Here is a 16,185-nt window from a genome sequence, read left to right as displayed (position 1 = left end):
ACATAGGCAAATGTACTTTTTTTTTTAATTTATTTATTTTTTCAGCGTAACAGTATTCATTGTTTTTGCACAACACCCAGTGCTCCATGCAAAACGTGCCCTCCCTATTACCCACCACCTGTTCCCCCAACCTCCCACCCCTGACCCTTCAAAACCCTCAGGTTGTTTTTCAGAGTCCATAGTCTCTTATGGTTCGCCTCCCCCTCCAATTTTTTTTTTTTTTATAAACATATCATGTATTTTTATCCCCAGGGGTACAGGTCTGTGAATCGCCAGGTTTACACATTTCACAGCACTCACGATAGCACATACCCTCCCCAATGTCCATAACCCCCTCCCCCTCTCCCAACCCCACCTCCCCCCAGCAACCCCCAGTTTTTTGTGTGAGATTAAGAGTCATTTATGGTTTGTCTCCCTCCCAATCCCATCTTGTTTCATTTATTCTTCTCCTATCCCCCTAACCCCCCATGTTGCTTCTCCATGTCCTCATATCAGGGAGATCATATGATAGTTGTCTTTCTCCGATTGACTTATTTCACTAAGCATGATACCCTCTAGTTCCTGGTGCAACCACTCTGGAAAACAGCATGGAGGTTCCTCAAAATGTTGAAAATAGAACTACCCTATGACCCAGCAATTGCACTACTGGGTATTTACCCTAAAGATACAAACATAGTGATCCGAAGGGGCACGTGCACCCGAATGTTTATAGCAGCAATGTCTACAATAGCCAAACTATGGAAAGAACCTAGATGTCCATCAACAGATGAATGGATAAAGAAGATGTGGTATATATACACAATGGAATACTATGCAGCCATCAAAAGAAATGCAATCTTGCCATTTGCGACGATGTGGATGCAAATGTACTTTTGATGCTGATTTACTTATTGTAAATGTAGTTGTTTAAAGAAAGATTTAATCAAAATATATGTGGCTGTATATTTGTGTATATATGTGGCTGTATACAGCCAAAAAATATAATGACTGTAATTTTAAAAATCAGGTGTCTTTAAATTTGGAAGTACTTTCTTTTTATCTTTTCCCCTTTTTTCTTTTTAATTACATTTAAAGTTTAAACCTTTTAATGATGGCAATGCATTTAAGCTAAAGAATTTTACTTTATACCTTTAAACTTCTATGTTTTTTAAATATAAGATGGATTTGTAATATTCCCAAGGCATAGTACCAGTCCAAATTCTTCTATTATGTGTTATTTTTTAAGTCTTATCAATAGAGTACATTTTCTTCTGCAGAATAGTACAGCTAAAATGGAGATTAGTGCTTTAAAATACGTGGAGATTGTGAGAAAGTATATTTAAATTACCTAATAAAGTAATTTAATGTTATTCCCTGCAAGAATTCAAGAATTCACTGTAGGTTCGTTCTGCTCTCCTATGCTTTATGAATAGTGGCATTTATTTTTATTTTATGTTTTGATGTCTATGAGTATTTGTTCCAGAAATCAAGGCCTCTTTTACACAGATTCACATTGTGGAATTATCTTGGGGTCATTTTGCACACCTTTGAAAGGAATGCCCAAGACGGACCAGTGGTCGCATAAAATTTATGGAGATGTGGGTCCACGCTTGTTAATTATTTCTTTAAATGTATCATAGACGATTATATAGTAATAGTATTTGGTTTTTATAATGTGGTTAGGTGGAGGTGAAAGCCGTTCCTGTTTCTCAGAAAAAAACATCTTTACAACAAGAGCAAGTGAAAAAACCTCAAAGGATCCCTGGCAGCCCTGCAGTAGCAACTGTGCCTTCCAATACTGATATGACCTTTGGCGGGCTGGCATCTCCGAAGCTGGATGTTTCCTATGAACCCATGATAGTGAAGGAAGCTCGGTATATTGCCATAACAATGATGAAGGTAATTTATTTCACTCATCAGAAAAGTTTTATTTTCCACCATTTATTCACTTAACAGACATTTCAGTGATCCTAACACAGACACAAAATTATAGGTCAAGAGCTATTGATAGGTACAAACTTGGAATATTTTTTTTAGGATGATTTATTTTCCTCCAAAGAGGATTTTCATTTATTTTTTTGGCGGATGCCTAAGGCGGATTCCAGTAATAGATCAAGTTAATCCAGTCAGAGATTGAGATGGTTGAAAACTCAGTTTCATTTCCTACAAAAGTATTTGTCTATTTTCAATTTACCACTTCTCCTACCTAAGATATAGAACCCTTCAAGAATTCAGTTTACCTAGCCCCCCTTCACTTTAGGGTTCTCTTACATGCCAGCCTCATGTCTTTGGGTTCTCTACTTCTTTGGGGGTGTTTTGCTCTCCACTGCCTTTAGACAGATTTTTAAAAATATTTTGTGCAGCATTTTCAGTTCTCTGCAGAGGCAATAGTAGATTAAATTAGCAAATTGCACATTAGTTAAAGCAGGAGTTAGGATTTGTGCCAGTAACAGAGAACAGTGGTGAGCCATCAAAGGCTTTCAGTTAGAGAAACAGCACAGTTAGATTTGTGTTTTGTAACGATCATAATGGAATATGGAGAATTATTGGATGGATGATCAAGAGACATGATTGGGTTTAAGTCCCTTTAGGAGACTGAGTTTTGACTTAATGTGGTAAAATGTGTTAATCCCTTGAACTGATGAGAATAGTTCAAGATACTTGGTATCAGTAGTACTTGGTAGCTGAAGGGGATAAAGGGAAAGAGGTAAGAAATAAAAGGTGAAATTCACAGTTTGACCTTAAGTAGTAAGATTGATATTGGAGGAGGAGCAGGTTTTGGTTGAGGAAGGTAATATTTTTGGGTGTGATGAATTTTAGATATCTCTGAAATATCCGTGGAAGATATATAAAAGGAAGTTGGTTATACAAACCTGAAGTGATCACAGATCTTACCTCAAGAAAAGAATTCGGGAATAATTAACACTTGGATTACTCATAATATCATGGAAGCAGATAATATCTATCTTCCATTTTGAGTGAAGGGAGAAGTTCTAGGGCAGGATGCTGAGAAACACCAATATCGGTGATTCTCAAACTTCTATCTGCATCAAAATCATCTGCAGCACTTATTTAAAAAGGATATTTTCCAATAATATGAAGATTTAGATTCAGTAGGTCTGGAGAGAGTTTCAAGAATTTGCAAATATGCAGAGTGATTCAAATTCAAAACCTACACATTGAGAAACATTGATTTCCAAAATAGGTAAGAGAAAAAAAAGGAAAGAAAGAAAAAAAAGAAACAGTGATGAGAATATTAGCCAAAGGGGTACGACATTAAGCTAGGACCAGCATTTAATTTTTGCCACTTTCCCCCACTTAACCTACAGTAACTCACATAATCCTCACAACAGCCCTATAAATTACTGTTTTTATTCCCATTTTACATACATGGAAACTAAAGCATGGAGAGAGGTTAAGTAACTTGTTCAAGGTCACACAAGTGGCAGGAAGTCTGACTCCATGTTTGATTTTCCTGATGACTTCCTTATGGCATGTCTTGAAAGGAAAGAACAGTTTGGGAGTTATGGGAGTTATGCTGCAGAAGCAAAGTTTTGAGAAGGATTTAGCAACAATGAATTCATCAATGATCTTGGCAGGAGCAGTTTTAAAGACATTGTAGGTTGGAAGAATTTATAGTTGGAGCAGAAGTAAAAATAACTGAGACAAAATGAGTAGATTAAGCCTTTCAAGATATTCGGTTCTAAGAAGAAACAGCAGAAATGGCATTGAGTGAAGGTTTTAAAGTTTGGGATGAATAGAGCAGGACTTAGAAGTTTTAATACTGATGAGGAGATAGTCCAGAGGAAGGAAAGCAGGAAGATAGCTGAGAGATGGAAATAGAGTCTAGAGTTCCAAACTCTTTATGAGGGAGGGGTGGGCCTTAAAAAGGAGTGTCACCTCTTTCACCCTGCAGGAGAGGGAAAAGAAAGTAACTAATGCAGATGCTTGTTAATTTTTACGTTGTACAGCCAAAAGAATTACTTATAGTAGTAATCACACATTTTAAGTTGGATTAGGAGTGATGAATGTCAGGGTCAGGATTTTAAAACAAAGGGGGAAAATGAAATATTCATTATGGAGAATGAAAGAACTGATGAGAAAAGTTATCACCCATCCTTGAAGAATCCGATGAAATTGGGAGATCCTGTATTAACATTGCAGTGTGTGTCATGAACATGGGGAAAGTAATCATTTGGATTGATCAGAACTGGATGCACTTTTTCAAGACTATCCTGAGTAGTCAGAGCATTTACAGAATACCATTCCCACACTGTCTCTGAGATATCAGTGCATGTTCCAGGAAAGGGATTTTCTCTTATCAGCCATTCACACCTACTCAGCAGTTAGCCAAATATTGTGGAGGATAGGGAAAATGAGATATTATCTGTTCTTTCATTAGTAAATGCAGTATGTATTCTGAGGGAAAATGGTGGAGTGGAAAGCACATTGTGCTAGGAATCTGGAACCCTGGGTGTTCCTGTTAGACCTACCCTTAAGTGGTATATTTCTCATTTGTGACATTTTAGTAGGTGAAGGCAGCTTGGTCTTTTCTAAATCACATTCATGAAAATAGAAAAGTGGGAGAAAGGAGGGAAGCTTCTGCGGGGTGTGGATGTGCCTCTCTTTTTTTTTTTTGCATTTTTTTTTCCCCTTTTATTTATTTTTTCAGCGTAACAGTATTCATTCTTTTTGCACAACACCCAGTGCTCCATGTAAAACGTGCCCTCCCCATTACCCACCACCTGTTCCCCCGGATGTGCCTCTCTTTAAGTAGAGTAGAAGTTAGAAGTGAGTGAGCAGTTGGAGAAATTTACCTGAACTTTGAATGTTAATGATCAGTTTGGCAGTATTGCAGGAATACAAAAATATTGGGAATAGTATAACTAGTTTCAGGTAACTACAGTCCATTTTTGTCTTTACATTTCACCATAATTTTTTCCAGACTTTTTTTGTTCCTTTTATTGAGAAACAGATTGTTCTCCAGGTCCAGTTGCAGCAATCTTTATATTATGGATGTATACCCTGTTTTGGTTATGTGAATTGCAAATCCTGTTCTCCCAGGTGAAGGCTTATCCTTGCCCTTTATTTATAGCATCTTTTGGGGGGAGAAATCTAAAATTTTAATGTACTCAAAAAAAAACTTTTTTTCTCTAAGTTTGTTGATGGTTTGTTTGTTAACATTTGGGTCTTTAGCACACCTAGAATTTATTTTTGTAAAGGGTATGTTGTAGGTAATTGAGTTTTTCTTTTACTCCTATATGGAGAACCAGTTGTGTTATTGATGTCTTATTACTGCCTTAGGAATGTTTCTAATGAGTTACTGGTCTTGGAATTTATTTTACTGGATTCTTACTGGTCTCTTCTTAAAGGTTTATGAAAATTACTCATTTGAAGAACTGCGTTTTGCATCACCAACTCCTAAAAGGTAAGAATCATTTTTGTAAATGTAGCCAAGACAAGTATTGTCAGCTGCTTACAATTAACATCAACCTACATTCCGACTTTATTTTCCATAAGCAGATGTTTTATAGCATTTTTTACGTTCCAGTAGAGATTTACCACAGATTTTATAATGTGTAGATTTACCGATAGAATATATCATATTCAGTTGAAATACTGCCAATATGTTACATAATGCTAAGGTACTAGAGGAAGAATAATTAGTATCTGAAAAGATACATATTGGCTTGTTTAGAGTTGTTAGTTTTCTTTTCCAGGGTTTTTATTCCTTCTCTCCTTCACCTTCTACGTTTTAGAGCGATTTCAGTACATGTTGTACTTTTACTTTTACCTCTGAAGTCTTAGTTTTTCAGTCTTTGAGTATTCTTAACTCCAGATTTGAGCTGATTTTTTGACTTACTATTTTATTTGCTTGTTAGAAGTACTTTTGGAAGCCTTGAAAAAATTATTAGATAGATTGTACCTTGGAGAGACTACTACCTCCATAAAATTTAGAAAAAGCTCCAAAGTGGACCTGAAAAGATTTTTATACATTTCATTATATCACATATCACATAACTTACTAGAAATTAACAGGTTACTGTGACTTTATTCTCACATGTATTCCAACTAGAGTTTTAATGCATAATCTAGAAAGTTTTCTGTAAAAATAGTGAAGTTTTGGGGCACCTGGGTGGCTCAGTGGGTTAGGCCTCTGCCTTTGGCTCGGGTCATGATCCCAGGGTCATGGGATCGAGCCCCGCATCGGGCTCTCTGCTCAGTGGGGAGTCTGCTTTTCCCCCTTTCTCTCTGCCTCCCTCTCTGTCTACTTGTGAGCTCTCTCTGTCAAATAAATAAATAAAATCTTTAAAATAAATAAATAAATAAATAAAAATAGCGAAGTTTTGAGAATGTATCTTTGTCTAGAAATAAGGCATTAACATTCTATGTCAGGCTTAATTTTAGTTACAAAATGTCCATACAATGGAAGTATATGATTTTTATAAAATAAATACAAACTCTATAAATTTATAACATGTTAAATAAGAAAACAATGGCCATTTGCCTATAAATATTTTTTCATATATATTAGGTATTTTAAACCTAATTAAGATAGTCTCATCTAAGTAAATGCATTATTTATTCATCAGTATTATTAATTAAGCATCTACTATGTGAGAGGCATTGATATAGGCTTTTATGAATAAAATAGACTAGGTACGGGTACTTATGACATTTACATTCCTGTGGAGAAACAAACTATAAATAAGTAAACAAAATAGGAATAGTAAGTAAGGGCTTTTTTGATAGAGAGTGATGAGGATAGGACAGTCCACCAAAGTATTAGGTGATGGGAGAGGCCTGTGTGAGGAGGTGTTTTCTCATTGGAGAGCTAGATGGTAGTTGGTCTTATTAAGGTTTGGAGAAGTTCGTTCTAGGCAGAGGAAAAAAGTTCATTCTTGGGTGGACAAAGCTTGATGTCTTCAAGGAACCAAAAGAGAGGGGTGCAGGAGAGTAGTGAGCAAGAAGGAAAGTGGTTGAGGATGAGATCAGAGAGCAGTATAATAGTATGGGGTTTACCCATCTTTGGCCTGCAGATCATATCAGGCCCATTTTTGTAAAGAAAATTATGTTAGAACATAGCCTTACTCATTAGCTACGTATTGTCTGTGGCTGCTTTTTGTCCCACAGTGGTAGAGTAGTTAAGTAGTGTTTGGCACGGTAGACTAAAATATCATTACCAAAAATGTTACTGACCTCTAATGTAGAGTATCATGATTTCTGTGAGGGTCAAAAGTCTGAGAAATGAGCTGGCGTTTTGTTTGTTTGTGTGTGTGTGTGTTTGTTTGTTTTGGTCAAGTACTGGGGTGAGTGAGAAGAGTTCTTTGGATATGTTAGAAATTGAGATGCCAAGATGCCTCCTGGTTATCTAAGTGGGGATGTTTCAGTTTGAAATTCAGGGGAGAAATGAAATTTGAGTCCTCTACATAGAGATGGTATTTAAAACAGAGGAATGGGTGAATGATCAACTAGAGAGATGCTATTCAAAGAAAAAATAACTAGAATCAAACCCTGTGGAACGTCCGTAAATTAAGGGGCAGTCAGAAGGAGAGCCAACAAAACACTAAGAAACAGTGGCCAGCAAGATAAGTACCGGGAGAATGTTGCAGAAGCAAAAAGAAGATATTTCAAGAAAGTAGGAGTTGTCAACTATCAGATGCTACTGAGAGATTTCTGAGGATGAAGGAATGACCATTGAATTTGGGGTCATTGGTGACCAACAGAAGCAGTTACAGTGAAGTGCTGGGAACAAAGGCCTATCTAGGACAAGTTGTGGAAGAGAACTAGGAATGAAGAAATGGAGAGGGTGATTATAGACCATTCTTTAGATAAGTTTTAATGTAATGGGAAAAAGGACATGAGACCTTACTAGAGTCTTGATGGTTATAATATCAAGGAATGTTTAAGTTAAGAGATTCTAAAGTTTGTTTGTATAGAAATGAGATGGAAATAGAAATGATTCAGTAAATGCGAGAAGTTGATGATGAGTGAGAATGAGCAAGGCAGTTATAGCATGGAAATGTTGAGGGAATGAGATTCACAGGACAAATGAGGGGGCTGGCTTTAAATAAGCACCAAGGCACTTCTTGCATTTTATCAGCACAGAAGGTAGAGATATGGAAAGTTGGTTTATTAATTTGATTACAACTTTGGGGATGTATCTATTGCTTCCGTTTCTCACTGAAAACGTGGTAAGGTCGTGATCTTCTGAGAGTGAGGAAGAAGGGTGATAAAGGTTTGAGGAGAGGAAACATAAAATGAAATTCAGTCATTTGGGAGGGTAGGAATACATACTATGGCAGGACAATAGGATTGCTACCCGTTGTAATAATACAGTTAGAAATTATCTTAATGACGTTGTCAGCTGTTTAACCAAAAGTAAAAGTACATCTTATTTCTTTTCAGACCCAGTGAGAATATGCTGATCCGTGTCAATAACGATGGCACTTACTGTGCAAATTGGACTCCAGGGGCTATTGGACTCTACACTATTCATGTGACCATTGATGGCATTGAAATAGGTATTCTTTTTTAAAGTTATGAGTTACTTAGTGCAAACAACCGGAATCAGAATTGTCTTTCTGTTCTAGTTTTCTCCTTAACTTATATCATAGACACATGGACAGGTTCCATTACTTACTTGGGTCTTCATTTCCTCCTTTACAGTGAGTACTTAATTAGTGCATTCATAACATCTCAAAATTTTGTATTAATTTATGGTATCATTATAGCACTAATGACTCCTTTCCTCCATTCTCTAATGTGACTGGTCAGCTATGTTCTCCTCTCTGCTGCTCACGATGTGCATACCTCATCCCCCTCTTATGGTCTTTCTTTCCTGGCATAGAGCAGAGCCCATCTTACGCATCTTTGTATTTCCTGGTCTAGATTAGTGCCTGGCACATAATGGCTGCTCAATAAATAATTATCGAATGAATGAAGTTTCTTTATCCACCACTAACTCTGAAAAGTATATTGCTTTTCCTTTGGTCATTAATCTCTTCCTTTACTATTCATATAATAGACAACAGTAGAGCAAGAAAGCTCTAATAAGTGTTTATCAGTATGAATTCCTTGTAACACTAATTCCTGATGCTTTTCAAGAGAAAGGGCTTCTGTGATTAGGTAGATTTAGAAAACCTAAAACTCTCATCTTAGACATTTATACAATTCACATTAACATAGAAGGGATTCTAAAAGCTTTGAAATTAAGAATCTTGTCTAACTTTGTTTAACCCTTATCCTAAGACCCTTTGCTGTAGGGTAGAGGGAGTGAAGGTAGAGATAAAAGCAATACTGATTAACATTCCACCATGGCGCCTGGGTGGCTCAGTGGGTTGGGCCTCTGCCTTTGGCTTGGGTCATGGTCTCAGGGTCCTGGATTGAGCTCCACGAGTCAGCCTCTCTGCTCAGTGGGGAGTCTGCTTCCTCCTCTCTCTCTGTCAGCCTCTCTGCCTACTTGTGATCTCTCTCTCTGTCAAATAAATAAGTAAAATCTTTCAAAAAAAATTTTCCACCAAAATACCCTTTGAGGAACTCTGGTTTAAGTAGTTTGTTTCTACAGTGAAGGTAGAGAGGCACTTTATGTTGATTGTAACTGTATAGACTATGCATTAATGTAACTGTACAGAATCAAATATGTCAGATGCCCCTATTCCAGGGACCTTTATCCTCAGTATTTACTGCACTCTCCTTTATTTCAACATATCCATAAAGCCTTTAGTCAGCAAACTTCAGTTGGTTCTAAGCCAAACATTGTTCTAGGTAAAACAGTTCCTGTCAAGTGTTAACAGTTATTGATGATTGCAAGACAAAATGAGCAAAAAAATCACATGAAGTAGAATATAAGTATTGATACATGAGAAGTACAAATGATAAGAATTCAAAAGTGGAGGTAGTCAAGACTGGCTTAATTTTCACTAATAGTGGGCTGAAGAAAACTAATACAAGGTAGATAAGAAAAATCCACTTATATTTGTTTTCTGAAATGAAACTGAAGAAAATAATTCATATTTACTTAGCATCATTTTCTTTCCTACCTTTCTTTTTTTTTTTTTCAATTAATTAATTAATTTACTTGAGAGGGACCATGAGAGGGGAGAGGTCAGAGGGAGAAGCAGATTCCCCACGGAGCTGGGAGCCCGATGCGGGACTTGATCCTGGGACTCTGGGATCATGACCCCAGCCGAAGGCAGTTGCCTAACCAACTGAGCCACCCAGGCGCCCTCTATCCTACCTTTCAAATTTAACTTTTTTCCAATGTGACCAAACTGTCAGTAGGCTGGGACCTTGCTTGACCCTAGGCAAGGACAGATAATCATTCATTAGAATAACAATGCTAGGGGCACTGGGTGGCTCAGTGGGTTAAAGCCTCTGCCTTCCGCTCAGGTCATGATCTCAGGGTCCTGGGATTGAGCCCCCGCATAGGGCTCTCTGCTCAGGGGGGAGCCTGCTTCCTCCCTCTCTCTCTGCCTGCTTGTGATCTCTGTCTGTCAAATAAATAAATAAAATTAAAAAAAAAAAGAATAACAATGCTATCAATAGCTAATATTTATTGAACACTAAATTATGTCTATATTGTCTTATGCACATCTTATATTTTAAATCGTCTCATTCTCACAATAGCTCAGTCAGATAGGTGCTGTTCTCATTCTCATGTTATAGATAAAAACACTGAGGTACTAACAGACAATCAGCAGCACATGTGCAAACAACCAAGACAGTCCAACATGAGACCCCCAGCTTTCAGCCACCGTGCTGCACTGCCTGCTGGCTAGAACACTGACTGGTGTAGCTGATGTCACCATCTGACACAGTGACCTGGAGCAGCGATCTGATGCTAACATTTAACCGCACTAGGGTTTCTTGTTTTTACTTTTTTCAGTATTATTTTATAGATAGAGAATAAGGACCCCTTCTCTTCCTTGAACCTCTGAGACACTCATTTGGAATCCTAAAGCCATTTTTCAAATATTTCTCTCTTTTGTTTTAAAGTTTTTATTTAGATTCCAGTTAGTTAACACAGTATTGTATTAGTTTCAGGTATACAATACAGTGATTCAGCACTTCCATACACCACTCAGTGCTCGTCACAGCAAGTGCCCTCCTTACTCCCCATCACATATTTCACCCATTCCCCACTCATCTCCCCTCTGGTAGCCATCAGTGTGTTCTCTGTAATTAAAAGTCTATTTTTTAGCTTTTAAATATTAATCACCTTAAAAAGACAATTTAGACATTTGTTTTATTTGTTTAAAATAGTCTGTGAGGGGCGCCTGGGTTGCTCAGTGGGTTAAGCCTCTGCCTTTGGCTCAGGTCATGATCTCAGGGTCCTGGAATCAAACCCCACATCAGGCTCTCTGCTCAGTAGGGATCCTGCTTCCTGCCTCTCTGCCTACTTGTGATCTCTCTCTCCCTCTCTCTCTGTCAAATAAATAAATAAAATCTTTAAAATAAATAAATAAATAGTCTGTGAATACATAAGGTTAGGTTTAAGGATCTTCCCCTTTGTAGTCTCAAATGTTACAGTTCCCTATCTTTTCCTCCAGATGCTGGCCTAGAAGTTAAAGTAAAGGACCCACCAAAAGGGATGATACCACCAGGAACTCAGTTGGTCAAACCAAAGACTGAACCTCAACCAAATAAGGTTAGGATAGAATGAAATAAGAATCTAAATTGGTCAGAGATTTATTATTTTTATTCATTGATGTTCTAAGGTGGCCATCAATATCTCATATTTTAGTTGATTGATTTCAGTATTTGAATTCTATATATCCCAAAATCAATTTGAAGGGTGTTTTGTGGTAATTCTAATCGTTTGTCAATTATAAAACATGTACTTTTAGTCTTCTTTGTATAATGCTATGGTAATTTATAGGTCTTGTGTACTTCTGTTATTTGAAAATTTACAGTTAACAAAAATTTTACTGAAATTCAGTGCATAAGGTTTCCAAGGAAAGTATCCTATATTGTCAAAAGAAAAAATAATTTCCTAACATCTAGAAAGTATAGGGATTTTGGTAAACTGTTTATTAAAAAGGAAATATTGGTAATAGAACTTGTATCATATCTTTCTAAAAAGAAAAAATGGGTCTTTTCTCCTTTTTATCATATGTCTTTAAAGTTCAGAAAGGAAATTATATATGTATATTTAATACATACACATACAACAAATTCTGTTGTTATAAATAAACCAGTGTTACTTGCACAGGGAAACCAGCTGCAAATGATTTTGGAAACTTTTTCAGAATTATAATACTTTCAAATCTGTTTAATTTTCTTACCATTAATAAGATGTCTGTTCTATGATTTTGTGTCTCAACTGTCTGTCTTTGCCTTTCCCAGGTTCGAAAATTTGTGGCCAAGGATAGTGCAGGACTCCGTATCCGTAGCCATCCTTCCCTTCAAAGTGAGCAGATAGGCATAGTAAAAGTCAATGGAACTATCACTTTCATTGATGAGGTAATTTGCAAAGAAACACTTGGTAATAAATTTTGGTCGGAAATTTTTTGCATTATTTGTATAATAATAAGGTTACTAAATTTTCTGTTATTATGTTTTAATTGGTTTGGATAGTGTTTGGAAAATTGAGTTCATTGAGTTTCAAACATTTTATTTTTCTTTATCAATAAAATAACTAAAATTATATTTAAAAACAAATAAAATTATATTTTTAATCTGAAAGAAACTTAATTTTAACAAGTAGAACCTGGGGGCGCCTGAGTGGCCCAGTCCGTTGAGGGGTTGAGTGTCTACCTTCGGCTCAGGTCATGACCTCGGGGTGCTGGGATCAAGCCCCATGTCAGGTGCCCTGCTTAGTGGAAAGTTTGTATGTCTCTCCCTCTGCCACTCCCCGCCATTCGTGCTCTAGCTCTCTCTCAAACCAATGAATGAAATCTTTTAAAAAAAAACAAAAAACAAAACGGAACCTGTACAAGTACTCATTGAAAATGGATACAGTTTTTCTTAAGTATTTTAAGTATTGTTTGTTTTTAAATGTGTTTAAAACACACACATATTGCTTTGACTTTGGACAGCATATTTTTCTATTAACACAACCAAGTAACTTCTGATTATTAAAATCCAAATTGAAGTGAGGTAAGAATTTATGTTCTTTTGAGAAACAAACATTTTATGTTTAAACTCTTAATTTGTGATTTCTTTGTGCTTTTACTCCTAAGCGACATTGTTTTTATTGTCTTACTATGTGAATTACCACCTTGCTGTCATTCTTTGCTGCTTTTTCCTTAAAGTTTCTCTTTTATGTACCTCCTGCAAAAACTAGATGCTTACTCTTCATGTCCACCATTGTTTGCCTACTCTACAGCCTTTTAGCCCTTGCTTGCCTCATAGGACTTAAAGGTGGGCATGGCTTGTTTTTGTTGCTTATTTCCATAGATCCACAATGATGATGGTGTATGGCTGAGACTGAACGATGAGACAATAAAGAAGTATGTTCCTAATATGAATGGTTACACTGAAGCCTGGTGCCTGTCCTTCAATCAACATCTTGGCAAGAGTCTTCTGGTCCCAGTTGACGTAAGTAAAAGGTGGTTTTAAAAAGCGTAATAGGTACACTCTATCCTCATTACAGAGCTTTCTTTAATTAAGGCTTTTCAGTTCTGAGGTAAACCACAACTAAATAACTTTTACTTTATAAGTGCTTGAATTCTGAAGAGCTTCTGTGTAATGAAGGTGGAGTTTGGCAAGGCTAAGGTCTTTAGTACTTGTTACGATCCATCACAAGCAGGAGGTAGTAAAATAAAACTAGGTCTATGGAATTCCTTTCAAAGAAGTAGAGAATGAAAGTATACTTTTTTCCCTTTCTTATTCACACAACTGTTGGGGAATGAATTCCAAACTAAAAATTGTGAATTCAGTATTATTATACATTCAAAAACATGTATAACATATTTCTTCTGTGTGTTGGCATTTTGTAATTAGTTCTCTGTGTTTTGTCTAAGTTTGCCTCTTTTCTTTCTTGGCTTAAAACACTACTATGTTACAATACTATGGTGTAAAAATGAGAAGGATTCTTTAGTCTTTTTAGTGGTGTTAGAGTATTCTAGTTGAAATTAAATTCTGGTGTCAGAGAACTCATTGAACCTCTTTTACAAATGTAGTAGAGTACTTAGAGCCAGTGTCCATAAATTGCTGTAAATATAATAGTAACTTATGGATTTATAATTTAAACAGAAATATGTGATTTTTTTTTCCTTTTCCTTACCATCAAATGTATGTAGTCCTTATGACACTGTTCATAAATAGCACTGGCAAAATTTTATTTTAAAAAAAACTTAGTATTTTAACCCACTGAGTTTTTTGTGTTTTTTTTTTTTAAAGATTTTATTTATTTATTTGACAGAGAGAGATCACAAGTAGGCAGAGAGACAGGCAGAGAGAGAGGAGGAAGCAGGCTTGCTGCTGGGCAGAAAGCCCGATGTGGGGCTCGATCCCAGGACTCTGGGATCATGACCTGGGCCGAAGGCAGAGGCTTTAACCCACTGAGCCACCCAGGTGCCCCAAAAAAACCTTAGTATTTTAAATAGTTGAATTTCTTAAAAATCCATGTATAAGGTTAGCTTATTATGTTAAATCATGCAATATATTATTTGTTTTCCTCTTTGGTGGTCCAGTGTATGTGCTCCAAAGGGACAGATGTGAATGATGATTCTTTGGGGAAAGAAATAATTGAACCTCTATTCATATTTATTGATCTCATTCTTCTTTATATTCTTTTATATATGTTTTATAATACTACAGTAGGGAGAGATATATATGTTTTTTACTATTAGATGTGTGATGAAGTTTGGAGAGTGTTGGCATACTGTTTTACTGAGGTTAAGCCAAATAATGCTAAATGTATAATTAAAATATAAAATTTTGAATAAATAAACCATATCTTCTTTAATTTTCCTCATATTTGATCTGCATTTAAAAATGAAAGGGAGGGACACCTGGGTGGCTCATTCAGTTAAACGTCTGCCTTCGCTCAGTCGTGATACCAGGGCCCTGGGATTGAGTCCTGCATCGGGCTCCTTGCTCAGCGGGAGCCTGCTTCTCCCTCTGCCTCTCCTCCGCTTGTGTGCTCTCTCTCTCTGACAAATAAATAAAATCTTTAGTAAATAAATAAATAAAAATGAAAAGGATTTTGAGCCTCTAGAAAGAGGGACTAGTCTGGAAACGGAATAATAATTATCATCTGTATCTAAAAAGTTAGCCTTAAATGGTTTGAAAGCATTTTCCATTACCTCTGATAAGGCATTAATTAAATTTTATTATCTTTACCATCTCCCCCACTCCAAAATTTTCTTCTTAATTCCTTTGTTTGCTAATTTGAGGAGATGCTTTTGGAAGAGGAAGATATTCACGCAGATAGAATGAGAATAAGCAAAGGCAGAAAGGAAGAGCAAGAAATGTTGTGTGTTGAAGTTTTAAATCCCCTGGTTTCATTTTGGAACAGTGTATTCCATTATTTGATGCTCTTAAACCCCATTCAAGAAACAGTTTGTATTTCAGAGTACATAGTCTCTTATGGTTCACCTCCCCTCCCCAATGTCCATAGGTTTTGAAGGGTCAGGGGTGGGAGGTTGGGGCAACCTGAGGGTTTTGAAGGGTCAGGGGTGGGAGGTTGGGGGAACAGGTGGTGGGTAATGGGGAGGGCACGTTTTGCATGGAGCACTGGGTGTTGTGCAAAAAGAATGAATACTGTTACACTGAAAAAATAAATAAAATGAAAAGAAAAAAAATAAATAAAAAAAAAAAAGAAAGAAAGAAACAGTTTGTAGTAGACGGTCTTCTTGAGACCAGAGAGAGAAGGGCAGTAACGGAAGTAAGAAAAAAAGCTCAGTGGGTGAACCATACAAATACTTCATGATGCATTTTTGCTGAAATGTGAAAGAGGTAGTCAGTGATTTATTTGAAGAAATATAGAGGCAGAATATTGAAGATATGAAGTGACTTGTGTTATTTTTTTAGCCTTTCTTTATGTTGAAGAATGACATGAGTTCTATTTTAATGTAGGTAACTCAGAATGCCCAGGATTATTGATAAGGCTGAGGTTTTCCCCTTCCTTTATTTTAGTAATGACTTGAGATCCTTATAAATTAAAAAAAGAAAGATGTCAATAAAAAGGCAGAAGTACAGCTATAGATAAGAAATTTGAAGACTGAAAAAGGAGGAGAAAATGGAATACAGGGCACA

At 36.4% G+C, this 16,185-nt stretch overlaps 1 protein-coding gene across 6 annotated transcripts in view; it reads left to right on the top strand.

Annotated features, from left to right (window-relative positions):
* Positions 1–16,185, top strand: part of MYCBP2 (MYC binding protein 2) — a 275,059-nt gene that overhangs the window by 172,132 nt on the left and 86,742 nt on the right. For all 6 annotated transcript variants that reach the window (XM_046028200.1, XM_046028199.1, XM_046028201.1 and 3 more), the window contains exons 47-52: positions 1,663–1,878; positions 5,352–5,407; positions 8,389–8,504; positions 11,532–11,629; positions 12,328–12,444; positions 13,381–13,521. In XM_046028200.1, coding sequence (XP_045884156.1) covers positions 1,663–1,878; positions 5,352–5,407; positions 8,389–8,504; positions 11,532–11,629; positions 12,328–12,444; positions 13,381–13,521 — 744 coding nt within the window. The remainder of the gene's footprint in view (positions 1–1,662; positions 1,879–5,351; positions 5,408–8,388; positions 8,505–11,531; positions 11,630–12,327; positions 12,445–13,380; positions 13,522–16,185) is intronic.

Source organism: Meles meles, chromosome 14 (genome assembly GCF_922984935.1).
Source record: "Meles meles chromosome 14, mMelMel3.1 paternal haplotype, whole genome shotgun sequence".
NCBI classification, from domain to species: domain Eukaryota; kingdom Metazoa; phylum Chordata; class Mammalia; order Carnivora; family Mustelidae; genus Meles; species Meles meles.
Note: the sequence above shows the minus strand (reverse complement) of the source record. Positions and strands in the feature narration are given on the sequence as shown.